At 55.0% G+C, this 13,955-nt stretch overlaps 2 protein-coding genes across 11 annotated transcripts in view; one reads left to right on the forward strand and one right to left on the reverse strand.

The window, feature by feature from the left end:
• Window positions 1-2,374: 2,374 nt before the first annotated feature.
• G6PC3 (glucose-6-phosphatase catalytic subunit 3) lies at window positions 2,375-7,162 on the forward strand. 2 transcript variants are annotated; one of them, XM_005907694.3, is made up of 6 exons: window positions 2,377-2,707; window positions 5,060-5,166; window positions 5,570-5,660; window positions 5,849-5,967; window positions 6,146-6,287; window positions 6,506-7,162. In XM_005907694.3, the coding sequence occupies exons 1-6, from the start codon at window positions 2,490-2,492 to the stop codon at window positions 6,867-6,869; spliced, it is 1,041 nt and encodes a 346-aa protein (XP_005907756.2). In that variant the 5' UTR covers window positions 2,377-2,489; the 3' UTR covers window positions 6,870-7,162. The 2 variants fall into 2 exon arrangements, with proteins under 2 accessions (XP_070246018.1, XP_005907756.2); XM_070389917.1 differs by lacking the exon at window positions 5,849-5,967 and having other exon boundaries at window positions 2,375-2,707; window positions 6,506-6,664.
• A 1,635-nt stretch (window positions 7,163-8,797) lies between these two features.
• Window positions 8,798-13,955, reverse strand: part of HDAC5 (histone deacetylase 5) — a 37,459-nt gene continuing 32,301 nt past the window's right edge. For 3 of the 9 annotated variants that reach the window (XM_070389907.1, XM_070389909.1, XM_070389908.1), the window contains 12 exons: window positions 13,725-13,845; window positions 13,218-13,267; window positions 12,969-13,076; window positions 12,533-12,588; window positions 12,317-12,404; window positions 11,343-11,462; window positions 10,988-11,085; window positions 10,709-10,827; window positions 9,908-10,041; window positions 9,543-9,627; window positions 9,234-9,399; window positions 8,799-9,146 (listed from right to left, as the gene is read on the reverse strand). In XM_070389907.1, coding sequence (XP_070246008.1) covers window positions 9,107-9,146; window positions 9,234-9,399; window positions 9,543-9,627; window positions 9,908-10,041; window positions 10,709-10,827; window positions 10,988-11,085; window positions 11,343-11,462; window positions 12,317-12,404; window positions 12,533-12,588; window positions 12,969-13,076; window positions 13,218-13,267; window positions 13,725-13,845 — 1,185 coding nt within the window. In that variant the 3' untranslated portion in view covers window positions 8,799-9,106. Of the gene's footprint in view, window positions 9,147-9,233; window positions 9,400-9,542; window positions 9,628-9,907; window positions 10,042-10,708; window positions 10,828-10,987; window positions 11,086-11,342; window positions 11,463-12,316; window positions 12,405-12,532; window positions 12,589-12,968; window positions 13,077-13,217; window positions 13,268-13,724; window positions 13,846-13,955 lie in introns of all 9 variants that reach the window. The other 6 variants (XM_070389915.1, XM_070389910.1, XM_070389914.1 and 3 more) reach the window with 6 other exon arrangements.

Genomic DNA, 13,955 nt, shown 5'->3' on the forward strand with positions numbered 1-13,955 from the left:
TGCTTGCAAGGTCCATTTTAGAAGTTAAAGATAAATGACCTATGTGGAATGAAAAGGGGAGACAGGAGAGAACTGCAGTCTCCGTTATGTACACACCTTGACACGAGTTTAATGAATGAACTCTCTGTTACATATGAGGAATCCGAGGTTCAGAAGACTAAACGAAACTTGCCCAAAACGATTACACCTAATTAGAGTGGTAGTGGAAAGGACATTGGCTACAGAGTTAGCTAAACCAGAATCGGAATTCCACTGAGTTACATGACCTTGAGCAAATTACTAAGCCTGATTCTGTTTATTCCTTTATTGAGCATCCAACAACGCTTCGATGTAGGAATCAATAGCCTCATTTTACAGATGAAGAAACTAAGTCTTAGACTAAACTTTGTCCAGGGTTGCACAACTAGCAAAGATACAGTCTGTTTCCAAAAATGGTACTATTAACTTTTATGCTGTATTAGGTAACACTTCACATAGTAGTTAGGAGGAGTGGAAGATAATGAAATAATGTGTACAAATGCATGACATGTAGTTACTACGTGGTAGTTTCTCCAGGATCACCCATTACCGTTGAAACTCAAGATGCTTCCCCATCACCCCTCTTGCCCTCTCCAGAGCCAGGAGGAGCAGTGGTGGTGACAAAGGAAGTCTTGGAGCAAGAGTTTTGGGCCCCCCCATTAATGACTATCTAATATATAAAACAGTTTTCTTAACATGTAAGTGAGATGCAGATGTATTTTCAACCCTAATATCACCAGTCGCCATCCCTAACCCAACTACCCCTCCACTATAGAAATTCTAGAGCCTCATGTAACAACAGGCAAAGAGAAGATGGCAAAGGACCAGTCCTGGCACTATTTAACATGAACAAATTTCAAAAGTGTTTTCATGCCTTGCAAGGGACATCAACTTCATATTACTACAATCATTGTAACAGAAATAAGTATATTTGGGCTTATTTCAGAGAACTTTCTTGTCTCCCCCATAACAAGTTATATGTAACTGCCACTCAACTTTTCATGTAACATTGTGATTATAGGTTCCCAGGCACAAAGCCAGGCACTGTTAGGAAAAGCTTTCTGAAGAAGTGATAAATCTGAGACCTGATGGACAAGCAGGGAAAGAGTGGCCAGGTACCAGCAAGAGGGAACTGCAGATGCCAGGACCCATAAAAGGAAAGAGCTTGGTGCTTTCAAAAGTAGCTTAGAAATATATCATTAAACTGAGTGTGGGACTGGACTGATAAAGGCTATCTTAGCTTGAGCACTAGTAAACTTTCAAAAGACTTAGAAAATGTGAATTTTTTCCTTGGGGCAATTGAAAAACATTTAGCAAGGGAATGAAATGAGATATGAATCCAGATTCCCTTCCCCATACCTTTTTAATTAGTGAAATTAATCTCTTCCCATTTAGAACCCAGATTTATATCCTTATATTCACCTTCCAAAGAACTCACGAAGAATAAAGTTGCTTGAGGTAGGGAAGCAACCACTTCAACAATCTCCTCCCACCTCAACTCTGCCTCTAGGTAAGACCTCACCTAGACTAGCTGAGATTTCTGTTTTCTGTGTGTGTTCCTCCAGAGGATTATTCTAATTTTTGTCGTAGGTGTGTGCTCCTTCTCCTCCCTCACCAACCTAGCTATCTCAAGGTTTACCTCCCCAGAGGGGTTTTGGAAGGCAAGATGACAGGACGACGAAAGGAGAGGGACAAGGCGAGCTTAGAACTGGGAGGAAGTGTGACTTAAGTCTATGCTACGTGTAAGAACTCTCAAAGCCTTTAGGAACGACCCCTCAGAATCAAGAAGCTGATCTGTCGGCCACCAAATCAACAGCGGATGAATTCAAGCAGGAAAGTCTTGGACTGGTGGAGGAAGGTGTGGGCCGGCTTAGCCACCTGAGTGTGCAAATTTAGGGTCCCACTTCAGCGCTGACAGGGGATGCCTGGCTTCCCGGAGCAGGGGTTGCCTTCTCTCCAAGACATCTCCAAATATCTTTGGAGGGTAGCGGTACTGGAGGAGAAAAGTCTGGTCCGGAAGGAATCCTAGCTCTGGATATTACATGTCCGTCTTCACAGCAGCAAAGCAAGAACCCTGGACGCACCGCCGATCCTCAGGTTAGTCTGTCCCATGACCCGGAAGAGCAGCTAGAGCCGCCTCTACGCCCTACGTCCACGTGCCGGCAATAGCAGCCACGTGGGGCTCTGCGGAAACGCCTTCGCAAAGATTTGTCCCCTACGCTGCCCAGTAGAGAGGAAGGGCTGGGAAGAGCGCAGGAGGAAACGGTACCGGCTGGAGGCCCGGCTCGCGCGAACCTAGGGCTGCGAGGGGCGGGGTCGAGGGCGGGGTTTACACTGGTCGCCGCCAGGGGGCGGGGCCTCGGTTCCGAAGGGTGGGCTCTGGAGGGCAGTGAGTAGCAGTTTACTCGTCGCCTGGACTCCTCGGCTTCCGCCTTGCATCAAACCCTGGCCGGACCAGCCCGGGAGTCGCCATGGAGTCCACGCTGGGCGCGGGCATCGCGATGGCCGAGGCGCTGCAGAACCAGCTGCCCTGGTTGGAGAACGTGTGGCTCTGGGTCACCTTTCTGGGGGACCCCAAGAGCCTCTTTCTGTTCTACTTCCCCGCGGCCTACTATGCGTCTCGCCGGGTGGGCATTGCGGTGCTCTGGATCAGCCTCATCACCGAGTGGCTCAACCTCGTCTTCAAGTGGTGAGACAGCGAAGCCCTCCGGCGGCCTGGCCGCCCACCGCCAAGGGCCCTGAGCCTTGTGCAGACCCTGATTCCTCTCAGAAATTGCCTCAAAGGCCTGGCTCCCCCCTCCACCCCTACCTCCACCCCTACCCCCACCCCCAGGGAACCTTAAGACCTCCCCACCCCTACCCCATGGCCACTGACTTTTCCTCTTTGAGCATCTTTGTGCATCTTGAACTCAGACCTCAGAGTCCCCGTCCTAATCATTAGACTAGTGTTTAACGGGCCTGATCAGATAAATCACTTAAGGGGGCGTGTTTAAAATGCAAATATCCCATCCCATCCCAGACACACTGATTTTGAAACTCCAGGGTAGAGCCTGGGAATCTGTATTTTTAAAAACATCAATGGTGACTTAAGTAGCAGAAAGTCCTGCTTCTCAACTCACTCTTTAATTCATTTCTTCATTCATTAATTTGATAGAGTTTTTAAGAAGCTTGCTTTGTGCCAGCTTCAACACTGGCTTTTCAGGACAGAAAAGGCTTCCAAGTTAAGGTGTGGTCACCAGGCCATGGCCATCAACATAAGGAGCATTTGAAAACTTGCTAGAAATGCAGAATCTCAGGCTCTAGGTGGGAGCTCCTGAATCATTATCTACATTTTAGCAAGGACCCCAAGTGGTTCGTGTGCACAGTAAATTTCAAAAAGCACTGGGGCTAAAGCTTTGCCTTTTAGGGAACACTTTCTCTTCTCGCTTTTCACCTTCATTCACTAGTAGGCTCTGACACAGACTCAGGCAAGTGGGTAGGGCCCTTGGGGCTTATCTGTTTGTGCCACCTGTTCTCTTGGGTGCAGAAGGGAGCTATACTTCCCACTGGGCGTGCAACTGCACCTCTCCTCACCTCACCATCTATTGCCATATTGCCAGCCTGGGGGAGGGAAGGGGGTTTCATAGGAGACACTTGAATGGGCTAGAATGACTTGGTGAAAAACCAAATACCTTCCCTTCCACTTCTCTCTACCAGGCCTTCATCCCTACTATAAACGGTAAAGCAGTTGTCTAATCATTTCCTTCCTACTGAGTTGCCCTTTGCTTTGTGCTGTTCTCCCTCAGAGTCTGTATCAGCCTTCCCGTCTCATCCTGTTCCCCTAAGACCATTGATTCCCACATGGCAAAGCCCCTATTAATTTCCTAAGTATGTGTTGAGCATCTGGTGTGTGAACCAGACTCAGTTTTTGGCGGGGAGAGGCAGGTCCCTTTCCCAGCCCTTGGCTTCCTGGTCAGCATCTCTGCTGTTCTCCCAACCTTTTCTCTTTCTGGCCACAGCAGCCTCTTAGTCTGCTGTGTGTTTTCCAGGGTCCAGCGAAGCACCTAGCTAAGCCAGGGGATTTAAAACTGTTTTGTCTTCTTTATTTTCCCTCAGCTTCCCTGTGCATTCCTTGCCTCCATTTTTTTTTTTTTTTAATAGAAGGACTTTATTTATTATTTTGGCGGGCACTGGGTCTTCATTGTGGCAGGGGGCTCTTAATTGTGGTGCATGGGCTTTCTCTAGTTAAGGTACATGGGCTTCTCCTTGGGGGATGCTCAGGCTTCTTTTGCTGCGGCGCGTGGGTTCAGTGACTGCAGCACATGGGCTTTGGCCCTGCAGCATGTGGGATCTTAATTCCCCAACCAGGCATCAGACCCACATCCCCTGTGTTGGAAGGCGGATTCTTAACCACTGAAGCACCAGGGAAGTCCCGCCCCGTTTTCTTATATTTGTTTTATTTCTTAGTTGGCTGTGTCAGGTCCTAGTTGTGGCACATAGTATCTTTAGTTGCAGCACGCACACTGTTCGTTGCAGAAGGGGATTCTAGTTCCCTAACCAGGGATCATACCTGGACCCCCTGCATTGGGTGTGTAGAGTCTTAGCCCCTAGACCACCGGGGAAGCCCCGCCCCACTACCATTTTCAAGCATGAGAGACTTTCCTAAGTAACTGAGGCTGGAATTTGGGAAATGGAGAACAGAGAAGCAGCAGAGTGAGGGTCTGGGAAGGAGAGGGAGACTCAGGTCCCGGGCTGTCTGTAAATGACAAGAACAGAGCTGGCCTTGCAGTGGGAGGGATAAGAATGGGACTTCTGAGCATCTCAGAGCACGCCCACACACACCACAATCTCTTGTCTCCTTACCACTTTTTTAAAAAATGCACACTTTCTTCTGTTCCAAGGTAAAAAACCGTGGCAAGGCAGTGACCCAAGATCAGATGTCCTCTCTGACTCCACCCTATAAGCCCTTCGGAGTATTCCAGGTGTCCATCTGCCTCACCCCCATTCCCCTGGCCTTTGTGTGTCTGTGTGTGTGTGTGCAATGGCATCTGCTCTTTTCTAGGTTTCTGTTTGGAGACAGGCCCTTTTGGTGGGTCCATGAGTCTGGGTACTACAGCCAGGCTCCAGCCCAGGTTCACCAATTCCCCTCTTCTTGTGAAACTGGCCCAGGTGAGAAGCCCCAAACCTCCCTCGCCCAATGTGGTTAGCGTTTGGTGAGTGTTCGATAGTACTTTTCAGCCGGGACCACCTAATCATCAGAAGCCTAGTCTCCCAGTTACTGGACCAGAGAACAAAGAAACCCACGGAAGAAATGTAGGAGCGCCCATGCCAGTGTGCCAGTTGCTTACCTTGTATTGACTAGAGCCAAGTTGTCAAGGCAGAAGTCTGACAGCAGTGACTGCAGGCTTGGGGGCTGGGGGAGGCTTCAGGGCAGAGGGAGCTATGGCCAGCGCTGGAGGAAGGCTCTCTCGCGGCCACAGGGAGGCAGTTGTGTTGAGCTATCACCAGGTGCACCTGGGCTCCCACCAAACTCAGCTCCGACCACGAACTGAGTTTCTGAATCCCCCGGCAGGCAGCCCTTCTGGACACTGTATGATCACAGGAGCAGCCCTCTGGCCCATAATGACAGCCGTCTCTTCCCAGATGGCCACTCGGGCCCACAGGTACACCTTGGCATCGCCCACCAGTGGGGGTGGGGTGACGGTACCCTGGACCCAAAAGCCCTGCAGCAGGGTGGCCTGAGAGCTGGAGTTCTGGGGACCCCGGGTTATTTGGTCCAAGTGCCTGGGTGCTCAGGGAAGCCCAGCAGTGCGTGGACATCTCGTGAACCATCTGCTTCTCTTCTTTTTAGCCGCTGGGTGAGGGTGATTCCTAGCTTGGCTTATTGCACCTTCCTGCTGGCGGTCGGCTTATCTCGGGTCTTCCTCTTAGCACATTTCCCTCACCAGGTGTTGGCTGGCTTAATAACTGGTGAGCAACTGGGGCAACGGGGTGGACCCAGAGGGTGCCATTGACAGTGGGAGGACCAGTGTATCATTTTCCCATTGTACGGCCAACCCCAAGTCCCCTTCTGACAAACTACCCTGCTGTTCGGGGTGAGGGTCATAGCCCCAAACTCCTTGAAGCTGCTGTCACCCTGCTTCCCTAGGTGCTGTCCTGGGCTGGCTGATGACCCCTCAGGTGCCCATGGAGCGGGAGCTAAGTTTCTATGGATTGACCTCACTGGCCCTCTTGCTGGGTGCCAGCCTCATCTACTGGACCCTCTTTACACTGGGCCTGGATCTTTCTTGGTAAGTTCTGCTTTGAAGCTTGGGGAAATAGGGGCCTCTCCTGCCTCCCCTCTATCTGGCCTGGTGGCTCTCTGGTTCGCTGTTGTTAAATAGGGACACATTACCAGTTCACATACAGTCTCCTGAACATGGCGGTAGACCCCAAAGGGATAGAAAGCCATCCACCCTCTGGGTCCCAGGGGAATCTCTCTCCTGGCAAAGACTCTTGCTCTCCACAGGTCCATCAACCTAGCCTCTAAGTGGTGTGAGCGGCCTGAGTGGGTGCACTTGGACAGCCGGCCTTTTGCCTCCCTGAGCCGTGACTCAGGGGCCGCCCTGGGTCTGGGCATCGCTCTGCACTCTCCCTGCTATGCCCAGGTACGGCGGGCACACCTGGGATATGGCCAGAAACTAGTCTGTCTTGTGCTGGCCATGGGGCTGCTGGGCCCCCTGAACTGGCTGGGCTACCCCCCTCAGATCAGCCTTTTCTACATCTTCAATTTCCTCAAGTACACCCTCTGGCCATGCCTGGTCCTGGCCCTCGTACCCTGGCTGGTGCACATGTTCAGTGCCCAGGAAGCACCACCCATCCGCTCTTCCTGACTCTGGTGCCTCCTGCACCCACCTCCCCTCACAAAGCCCATGCTCTGTGACCTCCACCCTTGGGAGGCAGCTCCGTCCACTTCCAGCCCCCAGCAACCCTGCTCATGTTGAATTTTCTACTTCTCCCACCACCTGGTCACAGCCCCAAAGAGGGGCCTTTTCTCTCCCAGGAAGGTCCTCCTGCCTTCCCTCCCAAGTCCCCAAAGAGCAAAGGCAACAGTGAGAACAGTGGATTTCTGTAACACTGTGAGGGGCTCGGAGCAGCCCCAATAAAGCCCTTCCACACCTCTGGACTCCTCTCTTGCCTCCATGAACATCTCCACCGGACTTGGCTATGCGCATGCAGGGCAACCCTTGCCAGACTGCTTGTTCTGCACCCGCTCCAACCTTGTGCCCACAGAGGCTGAGAGTCAGAAGGAAAAGCAAGCCCTTTAGCCCTGGGCCCCCTTCCTACCACCACCACCTCAGCCACACAGAGGTCCCAGGAGATGCTGTGGCTACATTCAGGGAAACCTTGTTCTTTAACCTACAGGACAGAGATCCCACTCCCTCCCACCCCAGCCTCTGTTTCCTAAATTGTTTAGTCCAGGGACTGGAGAAGAGAAGAGTAGGAACCCCAGAGAACAGAGACATTGGCCCCAGAAGGCACTGCCAGAAACAAGTTTTATTTCCACAAGGACACACAGTGTAACAGATTACAGGATACTCAACTGAAATCTATGTCCAGGGAGACAAAGCAGGGAGTGGGTTTACATGAGAACCAGACAGGCCATGGGAAGAGGGAGGGGAAGGGGCCCAGAGCTGGGGCTCAGCCCCACACCCCAGGAAGATCTAGAACACACTAACAACATGCAAGACACAGTGCATGATAAACCTGTGGTGGCGGGACTCCTGCCCCTCCCCTGGCTCCCTCAACCCTGCTCAGGCCCCCAGTAGGATAATAAATATGTAAACAGATTGTTGGGGCCCTGGGGAGGGGAAGAAAGAAAGACTATGCAGGGTTGGGGAGAAGGAGGGAGGAAGACTTAGCCCCCCAGGAGCTTCTTCCCATCTTTGGTTTCCCACAGGCTGGACAGCATTCCCTGAAAGTCTTGTGGGCTTCTAGCCCTGGAAGCAAGGCTAGGCCGGGCTCCTGGGAGAGCAAGGACAGCTCCTAGCCTCATCCAGGTCTTAGTTTCCCTGGGCGTGGCCCACAAAGGAAGCCCAGAAGGGAAGCTGAAGCTGAGGGCAGGCTCCTGGGTTCTGTCCCTGTTCCTTCTAGAACCCACACCCACTCTTACCCTCCCCAGGCTTCAAAGCCAAAGGTCCTAGGAGGGAGTTGGGCCCTGACCCTTCTGCTTGCAATATGCTGGGTGGCTGGGTAAATCTGGTCCTGAACAGCAGGGGGGCTCTCACCAGCCTGGAGTCCCCCCTGCAGGGACCACCTTCTCCCCCTCCCCACACCGTGCCAGCGGAGGGGCAGGGAGGCCAACAGATTATGAGGGATAGCAGGCCTGGTTCCGCAGCTCCTCTTGGTCCCGCAGAACCCGAGAGTCCAGCCCCCTCGCTCCCCACACACTTTCCCTCTCTCCAGCCCGAGAAGGGGAAACAGGCCCTGAGGAGTGCAAGGCAAGGCTGCCCTGCCCACAGACCTCAGGCCCACATCCTAGAGCACAGAGCTGAGGCCAGGAGAAAGATGGAGGAGAGGGGGGCTCTGTGGAGATGCTGAGGACACCAGGAAAAATGGTGAGAATCGCAGGGTGGGAGCCCACCTCCCCTCCCCTCCACATCTTAAGACTGTAGAGAGACCCTCAGGATCCTCCCCTGGGGCTGGAGAGGGGAGGAAAGTGAAATTAAGGCATTTCTCCCTAAGTCAGCTGAAGCCAAGGCACCAAACTTGCTGTTCCCTCCTCACTCAGGGAGCCCCCAGAGCCAGAAGGTGCTTTCTGGGCCCCGTGCCCACCTGAGCTGGCCCAGGCTCCAGGGGGAACAAGAACAGGATGCAGGAAGTGGGTGTGGGAAAGAACATGGGAGAAGGCCTGGACAGGATACCCCTCACCCCTCAGAAAGAGCACACTTCTAAGCTGAGACCTGGGCCACGGAGGTGGAAGGGGGGCCTGAGGCAGCTTAGAGGAGCAGCAGGGGTGAGGCTGAGAGACCCACACAGCACACGTTGTTGAATGTGTGACTTTTTGTTTTTAATAGAAAAAATAAACAAAATCACAATGATGAAGCCCAGAGAGATGGGGGCCAGGGCGTCACAGGGCAGGCTCCTGTTCCATAGGCTCCTCTGCTGGCCTGTGGGGACAAGCACAGGGAGAGGCGTTGAGGCAATGGTGGTGGGGGCAGCTTGGGCGAGGGCTGCGAGATGGGGGGGAGCCTCACCTGGGGCTGTGCTCCCGGGCTGCAGCCGCCTGGGCCTGCTCGGCCCCCACCGACAGCAAGGCCATGGCGCTCACAGTCTCAGCCTCCTCTGTCTCACCTGCCTGGGCCTCCCGCAGGGAACGGCCTAGGCCAGCAGCGAACCTCTGCACACAGCTCCAGTGTTTACCTGTGGATGAGGGGTGGGCAGGGGGTCAAGGAGGGGCAGAAACCCCCAACCGTATGGACTTTCCCCAGCCCTGGTGTGCAGTCAAGTTTTTCGCCTCTACTCAGCAAGCTGGGGCCTGAGCCTCTCTGCCTGTCCCCACGTACTCTGGATCTCAATGACTTTCTCCAGCGTGGCCACTGCGTTGATGTTGGGCTTTTGCTGCAAGACTGCCTCGTCCAAGGGCTGCAGCTGGCAGGAGAAAGAAGAACAAGCTTAGGGTTGGGAGTGGCCGTGGCTGCCCCTCTAACCACCCGAGTCAGCCCCATGACAGGGGCAAGCATAGCCTTTTGAGAAACCTCTATTCAGAAAGTCTTCTCTGGCTACCAGCGATCCTTGGGAACCAAAAAAAAAAAACCCCAAGGACCCTGGGTGCTGCCTGACCCAAGAAAGGGTCCCTCCCCCACCCCACTGGCCCCTTGGTCCCTGACCTACCGGCCCACCTCCCCCAGCCCTTCTGTGCACCCCTTACCTCCACGCTGAGCAGCGCCGAGACACAGGCCTCAGAGGCATCACAGATGGCGGTCAGGTCGTGGCCTCCCTCCAGGGCCAGCACCACCCGGCCCCCTGCCAGCGTCATCAGCTGCCTGGTCAAGTGGCCAAAACCTTCAGGGATGGGTGAAGGGAGGAGGATGAAATGGTTAATGAAAGAAAATCAATTCAAAAAAAAAGAGAAAAAGAAACACAAGAGATGAGACAAACAGCTTTAAACCTTAAAACAGATATCCATAATAAAACTCAATGTCATGGATTGAATGTTCCATTAAAGACAAAATGAAGAGACTAAAAAGATCCAGTTATACATCTCCTAAGGAGTATCATGAGAAACCACCACTGAAACACAAAGGATCGTCACTCTACAACTTCATGAGGAGGTACACTCCCCAACCTGTCAGCCCCTCAAGGCCAGGGCTGCAGAAGAAAGGAGGATGCTGCCAGGATGATTCCAAGTCCTAGACCTGTCCCCGTGTTCCTCCCATGGCTTCCCAGGTGGCGCTAGTGGTAAAGAACCCACCCACCAATGCAGGATACATAAGAGAAGGGGACGCTCCCGTAAAGAAGGAAATGGCAAACCACTCCAGGAAAGTACTCTTGCCTGGAGAATCCTATGGACAGAGGAGCCTAGTGGACTGCAGTCCACAGGGTTGCCAGAGAGCTGGACACGAATGGAGCGACTTGGCATGCAAGCACGCACAGCACTCCTCCCAGCTTCCCGCTCATCCCCACCATCATCACTGCTCCATAGCCTCCCTCAGTCCCCCAGCAGGCTCACATCTGGCGGTGACAGAGTAGCCACCCAGCGGAGACAGGTGTCCCTCAACAGCATCAAAGCCAGCGGAGACCAGGACCACATCAGGTGAGAACTCGTGGGCAATGGGCATCACCACTGTCCTGCAAAGGGAGGGCCCGAGCTGACCCTGGCAGATGACTCGGCCAGGCCTGTCTCCCCACAGGGCCGACCCCTCCACCCAGACCAAACTCTGTGCTTTCTACCCCTCCCACGGCAGGGCCCAGAGGCTTCCACCCCTCCCCGGCCCTTCTCAGTCCCCACCTGAAGGCCGTTAGGTACTCCACGTCTCCGATGGGGGGGTCCACACCTCCCGTCCATGCCACGTTCACATTGTACCCCACGCCCGGCCCTCCGCCAACCTGGCAGCACGGTGGGGGGGCAGGGGGTTACTCTCACTGCCTGGGGAGTCCAGACGTCGCCCCGCCCTCAGCCCTGCCTCCAGCCCTTACTCCACTGACCTCTGTTCTGCATGGAGGGGCAGCTGGCCGGCGTGGTCCTCCCACTAGGAGCCCAGACTCCCCAGGTTACCAGCACCACAACGGGCCTCCACGGCTCCCTGCCAGGTCCCATTCTGCTACCTCCCCGTGGGCCCCGAGTTTGAGCCCAGGAGCTGTACCTCTTCAGGAGCCCCAGAGCCCGGAAAGAAGTTCCCGTTGTCATAGCGATGCAGGGAGATGTAGAGCACAGAGGGATCGTTGTAAAATGCTTGCTGGGTGCCATTGCCATGGTGAATGTCCTAGTGGGGAAGGGTGGAGGCGTCAGGAAAAATGGCCCAGGCTCTGACCCAAAGGTCAAAATTCACCTTGCCCCCAACCCTCACCCTATGGTGAACTCTGGGAGTGCAGCTTGCCCCTAGATACAGGGCATCCATATTCCATTCACAATGAAATCCCCCCACGCTTCTTTAACCAGGGTCCGTGGGCCAGGATGTGGCACTGCATAGAGGAGACACAAAGCCAGGGGATGAATGGTGGTGGCTCCCCCTGCAAGGCCCCTCTACCCACGCAGAGGGGGACAGTAAAGTTAGGCAGGAATTGAAACATTCTGAAGAAGAATCCAGTGTGATGAACCCTGAAGCCCAAGCTAGGCTTTAGAGAAATCAGATCCTTTCTTGCCAAGGCTTGCTCCTGGCTACTCCCCAGCTCACCGGGAGCAGTAGGGGCCTCTCCCTCTGCTGAGAGACACAGGGGTGGAGAAGCTAAGTGACTTTAGTTGGGTGAGTCCCCCCAACAGCCCCGTGTCTCCATTTATCAAATAGACATTCCACTTCTTAGGAAGCAAGGTGACCATGAAGCAGTACCATGTGTCAGTCCCCAGTCAAGAGGGGTTCTAGCAATGGCAAGGGGATATCTCTATCACTCAAGGCAAAAAAACCTCCTCGGCTGTTCAAGGCTGCGGGGGATGGGGGGGCAGCAGCTAAAACCACTTTTGAGTCTCCCCCAGTGAAGAGGGAGCCCCAGGGGACTGGGAGGGCTGGGTTAACACCCCAGAGTCAGCAGCCCAGCCCATTCCAGGCCCTGAGGATGATGGGACGAGATTGGGGTGGGGGACTCCTGAAGGCTGACCCTGGTCCCACCAGGCACTGCCTACCCAGTCCACGATGAGAACCTTGCCCACGTTCAACTTCTGCTGCAGGAGCTTGGTTGTGATAGCTACTGAGTTGAAGAAGCAGAATCCCCTGCGGGGTGGGGAAGAAGAGGGCAGGGCGTCAGCCTTACTGGACGTTCGCGCTGGGAGCCACAGATACACAGTGTCAGCTCTGCTGAGAGGGAGAGGGGGGCAGGGCAGGGCTGAGGTGGCACTCACATGGCTGTGGATTCCTCCGCGTGGTGTCCTGGGGGCCGGATGATGGCAAATCCATTCTGAAGAGGTGTGGACAGAGGAACAGAGACGAGAGGCAGACAGGCGGGCAAGGTGGCCATGGATCGGGGTAGACACAGACGAGAAGCATAAGCCAGGAAAAGAACATATGTGAGAAACATCAGTCACACAACCTTTAGGAGTGTGGCCAGCTGAGGGCGGCATGGGTCAGAAGCGACCTTCTGAGGTCGTCTCTCTTTACCCCTCACCCCCTAGTCCGCCTGGAGCTGTCACCTCCTCCTCACACCTGCACCTGCGAGGTGAGATTACAGAGGACGGTGCCCTACTGGTGGGAAAGCTGAGGCTGCCCAATCCCCTGCTGCTCAGGCAGCAAGACCAAGTCATCCCCCACCCCCGCCACAGCCAGCCCACACACACTCACCTTGAGCTCCCCTGCAGCCACCTTGAATGCCAGCTCCACCAGGCAGCCCACCGCCATGCGCACGGCGCTGGAGGAGTGCATCTCGTTCCACACAGTGTCGCTGTCCACCTGCAGGGGCAGGAGAGTGGGCTTCAGTGTGCCCCCTGCAGGGGGAGGGCAAGAAGGGGGGTGCAACCATGGTGGGGGGAAGGGAGGGGCTGGAGCTGGGAGCACCACCCGCCCAACCCCATGGGCCGGTGCCCTACTCACCCCAATGCCCCCGCAAGGCAGCATGGCGTACATCTTCTGGCTGATGGGGCCTGAAGGGAAGAGGGACAGAGCTACGCTAGAAGGCGCCTCCGCTGCCAGGGCCGCAGGTGGGCATGTGCAGTGGGCAGGGAGCTCAGTCACAGAGAAAGAAGGTCAGACCCCAGCAGAGAACAGGCCATTGCACCCCACGCCAGGTGGGAGATGACTGTCCCCCGTCCTGAGGGGCGATCCTTCCCCGGGGGCAGGCGGCAGGGAGAAAGGGGCCTGACAGGTGAGGCAGAAGGGCACAGCCCATCACCAGGTCTGACCAGTCTCTTCCTGCCCTCCTGCACACACCCCACTCACGTGCTGTAATCTGTGTGAATGGCGCCCTCTGGAGGCCTGTGATGTGGCAACCACGGAGACCCACTTGCCTACCAGGGGATGGTCCTCCTGACAGCCCCTGTCCCATCCGGGCAGCAGACCCAGCCTGGCCCACCACCCCTCCCTGCTGGCCACTCAGCTCACCGAGCAGCTTCTTGCTGTCCAGCTTCTGCCGGTTGAGGGGGCTGGTACCGTAGAGCAGGGTGTGGTACTCGGAGTGCACCGTCTGGATCTCATCCAGCGTGGCTTTACGACCCCGGATTCGCTGTCGGGAGAGGGGGGAGCAAGAGGGGGTTGCTGGTGATTAGGCTGGCGCTGCAGGCCCAGCACCTCTCTCCGCCCCACAGTCTGGGCACATGAAGCCACCCTCTAGCC

Source organism: Bos mutus, chromosome 19, assembly GCF_027580195.1.
Source record: "Bos mutus isolate GX-2022 chromosome 19, NWIPB_WYAK_1.1, whole genome shotgun sequence".
Taxonomy (NCBI): Eukaryota; Metazoa; Chordata; class Mammalia; order Artiodactyla; family Bovidae; genus Bos; species Bos mutus.

What these genes read in the sequence shown, in the direction of transcription:
- G6PC3 (XM_005907694.3), top strand. Translation starts at nt 2,490, where the DNA reads ATGGAGTCCACGCTGGGCGCGGGCATCGCGATGGCCGAGGCGCTGCAG. An exon ending in CTCAACCTCGTCTTCAAGTG is followed by an intron (nt 2,708 to 5,059) that starts GTGAGACAGCGA and finishes GCTCTTTTCTAG; the next exon opens with GTTTCTGTTTGGAGACAGGC. An exon ending in CTGGGCCTGGATCTTTCTTG is followed by an intron (nt 6,288 to 6,505) that starts GTAAGTTCTGCT and finishes TGCTCTCCACAG; the next exon opens with GTCCATCAACCTAGCCTCTA.